The following is a 6,671-nucleotide window of genomic DNA, read 5'->3' as shown; positions in this document are numbered from 1 at the left end:
GATTTTATCTGCACCTTTCCAGCTTCTGTCTGTATGAAAGAAGATCACCCCCCCCACACACACACACAGTTCAGCACTACGTTGTAGCCTCAGTCTCTCTTACGGTGTGGCCAAGGGCAGGCAACATCCTCTTCTCACCTATGCTGGACTGGTAGAATCTACCCCCGTGCCACAGCAAGGTCGAGGCGATGGATGCATAGGACCCATGCAGAAGCTGCGGAAAGAGTTCCACCGCAAGAGCAGAGTGGTTATCAGCTCCCCCTTACCACCCGTTCGTGTGCGTCGACGACCAGTGTCCGGCCTCAGTTACACTTGCTGCGCCTGGAGGTTCCCACCAATGGCTGTAGGCGGAGGGGGCGCCGGCCTTTGGAATAGAAAAAAAAGAGAGTCAGAAGGTGGCAGAGGGACACCTTGAAACAAGCTGGAGTTGGGGGGAAGGCCTGGAGATGGAAGGGACATCCAAAATGACATTTCCTGCCCATCTCTAATCTAATCTTTGATTTTGTATACCGATTCATCCCAACAGGAGGACTCGACTCAATTAACAGAATATTAAGAAATTTACATAAGATTAGAACAAGAACTGTATCTTTTAAGCCAAAAGTAGTATCTTTTATGATTGATTATTTCAGACAGAAAAATCATTCATAAATTTCTGAAATAAATAGGTCTTTCAACGCTTTACGAAAAGTGGGTAGATGAAAGAGAACTATAATTGTAGAAGGGATGTCATGCCAAACTTTTACGAATAAAAAAGAAAATGATTGACAGAAATTGGCCGTAGTTGGGGTTTTTTTTTTAACAGTGGGAAAGCCAAGTTTATATGTCTGAGACCCAATCAGAGACCCCAAAAATGTGGAAGGATACAGAAATTATTCCACCATCAGCTTCATTCAAACACATCACATTTCATCTTATAGATTGCATTGGGAAATTCAAACAAAAATACAATTTAAAACAGAAATTCCAAGTGCAACTTCACAGGACATCCTATGCCACTCTATAGCTGGAGGCTCTCTCTGGCACAATGCAAGTACTAAGATAAAACTCTAGCAGTCCATTTCTGAAACCGAGATCCTATCCAGCACACACCCCTGCTTATGAATGACGTTCGTTCCTGTCACGGTATATGGAAACCCAACCCATCTGGAGACATTACCCGAGTGAGCATGCCAGACCCTGATGGTTATCTCGGGGCAATGCCTTTCTGCTATGGTTGGAGGAGTTGCAGGCCTGCGTTGCCAGCAAGTATGTGGTCAGCTTGTGGATTTCTTCCTGAACACTAACTTTATGTGGAGGGACTGGACACTTGCCTGGAAGGGAACACTACTGCCTGAGGCGTGTATATGGGCACGGCAGAAAGCAGCTCTTCTTGGTCTTGGGTCGCCGGGTCCGAGGGCAGGGGCTTCTTTGGGGGAGGTGGTTTCACAGGAACTTGAGGCTGAACGATAAGAGAAAAAAAAATTCAGAACCAGGAAGGCTGCGTCCCCCTTCTCAGCACTCACCCCATGTGGCCCAAACGCCTTCCCTTTGACTCTGGAAAACAGTGGTAGAAGATTAAAGTCCTTTCTCCACGCCTCATCAGGGCCCACAATGGGCTAGCAGAAGGCACGGCTAGACGCTCCGAGACAGCGGAGGGCCTCAGTGGGCACACTGGACAGTCACAGCAGAGAAACTGCTCTACGGGACTACTGAAGGGCTTCCAAACAACCTCCTCTACTAACAATAGCTCTCAAATAGAGAATGACACAGTGACAAAATTCATCACCGTTCCTGTCCCCGCAGATAACCGCGGGAAACCATCTTCATGTCATTCTTTAAGGAGAGAGGGAAGAATCAGAGTATAATTGGGCACAACCACTGACCCGCAAGCTTTGCTTTGAAGAATGCTAGTGTACAAGGACCGAAGTTGAAATAGACACTAGAAAATGACATGGGATTATGACAGGAACGGTGATGAATTTTGTCACCGTGTCGTTCTCTACTCTCAAACACAAAACCTCACCCAAAATACCACCAATTCACCTTGTTTCTTGCATCCAGTTTAATAAGAACGAGAAAAGGAGAAAACAAAGGCAAGGGAGATGATCTAATCAACCAACAAGAAACCTTGATTATAAGACTATCTCAACAAGGATCCAAGTTTCGGTATTTACGATGCCTTCCTCAGGGGACACTGAGATGAAGTCTCTTAGTCAGTTAGGATTGAATGTCAACCCAGCTGAATCCTTTAACCCAGCGGTCCCCAACCCTGTCCTGGAGGACCACTAGCCAGTCAGGTTTTCGGGACAGCCCTAATGAATGTGAATGGGGCAGATCTGCATTCCCATCGTCTTCACTACTTGCAAATCTCTTTCATGTATATTCATTAGGGCTATCCTGAAAACCCGACTGGCTGGTGGTCCTCTAGGGCAGGGTTGGAAACCACTGCTTTAACCGATAGCGTTGGCTTCGCTGACATTCAACCCTAGCTTACTAAGAGACTTTGTCTCAGTGTCCTCAGAGGAAGGCATTGTAGACAGGGCTGTGGAGTCGGTAGATAAATGTTCCGACTCCGACTCCTCAGTTTTTTGTACTTCAGACTCCGACTCCAGGTACCCGAAATTTCCTCCGACTCCGACGACTCCAACTCCGACTCCGACTCCACAGAACTGGTTAATTTTCAGATCGTTAAAATGGAATGTCAAGTTGAGAGAAATGAGCATTTTCGACACCACCTTCTTTTTCCTTTTAATCAAGGTACTAAGGCCGCAGAAGCTGCTCGCAACATTTGTGCTGTGTATATAGTGGGTGCTATAGCTGAAAGAATCGCTCGTGATTGGTATGCCAAGTTCAAAAATGGAGTCGGTAGATAAATGTTCCGACTCCGACTCCTCAGTTTTTTGTACTTCTGACTCCAACTCCGACTCCAGGTACCCGAAATTTCCTCCGACTCCACAGCCCTGATTGTAGATGCCGAAACTTGGATCCTTGTTGGGATAGTCTCATAATAAAGGTTTCTTATTGGTTAATTAGATCGTTTCCCTTGCCTTTGTTTTCTCCTTTTCTCTTTCTTCTCTCACGAGGCAAGTACTCTCCGTTCGGCTCTATCCAGTTTAATAAGCGTCACCAATATATTCACTACGGCATCGGCGCTGCCATAAAAACCAGCAGCGCCAATGCTGGCGCTGCAAAGCTCCCATCACCAAAGCCACACCAGCACTGAGCAGAGCAGACTCACAATGCCCACACACCGTGCCGGCCGTGTTACCTGAGACTTCCTTGGCACGGGGTCATCTGGCAGAGGTCTTGAGGGTGGGGCAGGCCTGTCGAAAGCTGTGCCCTGGACAGACAGAGCGGGAAGAATGTGAACAGCAGAGTGGCAGGAAGCCAGGAGCATACGCAAGAGAGCACTTAGAACTCACCCTGAGGGGCACCTGAGGCCCCCTAAGACAAATGGGATCCTAAGCAGTTAGGGTGGGTGAGCCATGCGGTTGCTGCATTGCATTGTCTTCGGAGACTCCCCACTGGCATGCATCCTACATGCGTGTGCTGCGTTTATACGTATATAGGGTAACCAGATTTGTTCGTGCAAAAAAAAAAAAAAAAAAGAGGATACATGGCCCCACCAGGTACCGCCTCCAGACCCGCCCCCACATAATCATCGACTCTTCTTTCCCGAGTCCAGGCCGTGGCTGGAGGGCCTCTGAGCATGAGCAGATGCGACGTCACACACACGCGTGCATGCATGTGAGATCATCACGCCGCATCAAGGCACGTTCAGTGGCTCTTCAGACGTGGCCCCAAGCTCGGGGCCTTACAAAACCTGGACAAACTGCAGGGTTTGGGAAATCCATCCAGGCACCCAGACAGTCCTCTCAAAAAAGGACATGTCTGGATTTTCCCAGACATCTGGTAACCCTATATGTTCAGGACAGAAGGACAGGGAGAGAGGAGGTAAATTCTTAGAGCAGCAGCAGGTTCTAGCTCTCTTTCCTTGCTAAGAGGTCAACACTGATCTTCACTGAGCGAAGTGGAACTTGCAGCTTTACCCCCCCATTAACTTGCATAACACCTCCCCCCCACCCACCCACAGAACAGACGATCCACCTGTCATTATGCCATCTCCTTTCCCACAACAAGGGTGCCAAACTGAAGTCAGAAAAGTCTGCGACAGGGTCAGGTTTTCAGGATATCCCTTCACGAATATGCACAAGATACATTTCCATAGAATGGAATCCGTGCATGCAAATTGTTCACGAGAGGTATCCTGAAAAACCATTCATGAGATATTGCATGCACTGCTTCCATCTCACGCATATTCATGAACCACTACCAACCAATCAATTCATCCAAATAACCAAATAGTGGTGGTTGGTGGTGGATACCAGGCTTGGGCTAACCCTCATCGAGGTAGCAATCTGTGAATATACTATTTGAGGGAGCAGGTAAATGATAAGATTGATGTCACTCGTAGACAATATGCGTGATTTGTGTAATACATAAGTGAGGTGGGGTTTTATGTATTTGTTTGATTATGTTTAGAAACATGAGGGGAGACTTCCCGTGTCGCAGCTCCTGATGACGCAAGGTTGCGAAACACAGCGCTGTGTTGGGCTGGACCCGATTCCTTAAAGTGAAATCAAGGAGGACAGCCATTGTGATCTTTTGCCAAGGAGGGTAACAAGTTGATGAACATCCGAGCGGACTTTTTATCATGAATTTGTGAACTGTGGGGTGTAAGCAGTGGGGGGGGCGGGGAAGGCAGTCTCGTTGGGAAGGTTTGTGATTGGTGTAATAGCAGTATATGTATTTATGTGCTTTTATCAAGATTAATATACAAATATAATAAAAATGGATATTTTGGTACTATTTATCGTATGCATATTCATGAAGGATATCCTGGAAAAATGAACGGATTGTAGTTTGACACCCCTGCCCTCACTAAAGAGATTGCATGCTGTCATCTTCCGGTCCCAGCTGTCCCACATCATCCCACCACCAGCCCCATGCCAGTAATGTGGTGTTACCTGTAACTGCTTTGGGACCGGATCGGTGGAAGAGGCTTGGAAGGTGGATCTGGCCTTGTAGAGTCTTGAGAAAAAGGCTGAGAGGTGCCAGCCACATAAACAAAGTGAGAAAGGAGAGACAGGTGGCAGGAGAGAAGAGAGAGTGTGCCGTTACTGTTACAGTGGTGAACTCATAAGCACATGCGGAGGGGATGTCACGAGGCCTCATGCAGCAGACATGCAGAAAAGTGGGAGGAGGAGGTTAGGGTGAAACCTGCCCCTCCTCCACAACTGCTGGCGAAGGTCCTCTCTCTCATCCAGCTTGCCACAGGCTCTAAAACCCATCATTTTGGGTCTGCAAATCGGAGCCAGAGCCTCAGTTAGGCTAGGAGGAGATCAGAGTGTGCTAAAATCAGCCTCCGTCCTTCCCCTCCCCCTTTCCACTCGGCTTCCTTGATGCGGTTCTTGTTTCATCCTTTCCATGCCCGATGTATTCCAGTGTGGAACAGATGGGATGGCACAGAGGCAGTGTGGCACAGAGGATGTGACTTTTCCCTCCTTTCCCGCCCCCCACTGAGGATTACTCAGGAGACGCTAAACTGGCGAAACGCCCTTTCCAAACTCAGATGTGCAAGATTCTAACTTCCAGGGGTTTAGTAGCGTACAGGGGCACTGAGTACACCTGATACAAGCAGAGGACCCAGAGTTAAACCGACTCACGATGAGAATTACAGGCTAGCAGAGTACAGCTAACCACAGAGGTATTCAGACATGGACACAACCATCAACTGTACAGCAGATATATTCTCTAGCATACATTTTACAGTGGAAAATGTCCTGTCTCAACCTCCCCCCCCCTAGAATTTTTCCAAGAAGACCTAAAGGAAGCCCCTGCTCTGAAAGCCTGGCGTCCTAACAGCCACAATGTGTAACGGGCGATATTCTCTACACTCCACAGAAACAAGTGATCTGGCCCAGATGTTCCAGAGGTGGACAAAGATGAGCCGCGCAAACATGGAAGCCAGAGGTTCACCATCCCATGTTCCTCCTCAACCCAGCGCACCCTGTGCCTTCACTCATCTCGTACCTTAGTCGTGGGCGGCATCACCTGGAGCTCTGTGCTCTGCATCCGCTGAGGGGGTCTTGGGCGTTCAGGGGGTGCCTGGCCCATGGCTCGTGCTTCTGTATGAGAAATCCTGCCAAAGAACAATTGATATTATTCTAACCTGAAAGTGCAAAAGGGCAAGGCAGAGCCCAGAGCAAAAAGAAGTCCCCTATCCTATAGCAAAAGCAACCCACCACCTCATTTTATGCACCCAGGAATCACAATCCTGTTCCATGCACCTAGCATTTCTCAGGGCCCCCCGTCCCCCACACTGCCTATAATCCGTAACAGCTGTGTAACGTTGCCTCGGCTAACATAAAAACAATGCGACGGAGAAGCTGCAGAAATTCCAGAGCTCAGACGAGGCGGACCCTCTGAAAGCTCCTCCCCTCACTGGCTGGCATACTGCTGTTTCGCAAGGAGAAACCCTTTGGGACCACCTCTAGCCACAAAGCCTCAAGCACCAGAGGACACCTGTTCCCTTATCCCTCACACAAAGGATAATTTAAAGCATGGGAGTTATTTACAGTAAACCAAAACGTTTTAAACATTTTCCTATGGGCGGAGCTTCTGCTTTA

At 48.2% G+C, this 6,671-nt stretch overlaps 1 protein-coding gene across 1 annotated transcript; it reads right to left on the bottom strand.

The window, feature by feature from the left end:
* Positions 1–237: 237 nt before the first annotated feature.
* Positions 238–6,440, bottom strand: LOC117367856 (disintegrin and metalloproteinase domain-containing protein 15-like). Its single transcript, XM_033960893.1, has 5 exons — positions 6,288–6,440; positions 6,076–6,184; positions 3,251–3,322; positions 1,314–1,441; positions 238–364 (listed from the first exon to the last, which is right to left on the bottom strand). The coding sequence occupies exons 1-5, from the start codon at positions 6,326–6,328 to the stop codon at positions 307–309; spliced, it is 408 nt and encodes a 135-aa protein (XP_033816784.1). The 5' UTR covers positions 6,329–6,440; the 3' UTR covers positions 238–306.
* Between the last annotated feature and the right edge of the window lie 231 nt (positions 6,441–6,671).

Source organism: Geotrypetes seraphini, chromosome 10, assembly GCF_902459505.1.
Source record: "Geotrypetes seraphini chromosome 10, aGeoSer1.1, whole genome shotgun sequence".
Lineage (NCBI taxonomy): Eukaryota > Metazoa > Chordata > Amphibia > Gymnophiona > Dermophiidae > Geotrypetes > Geotrypetes seraphini.
The sequence above is the reverse complement of the archived record's forward strand: the minus strand, read 5'-3'. Positions and strand labels throughout refer to the sequence as shown.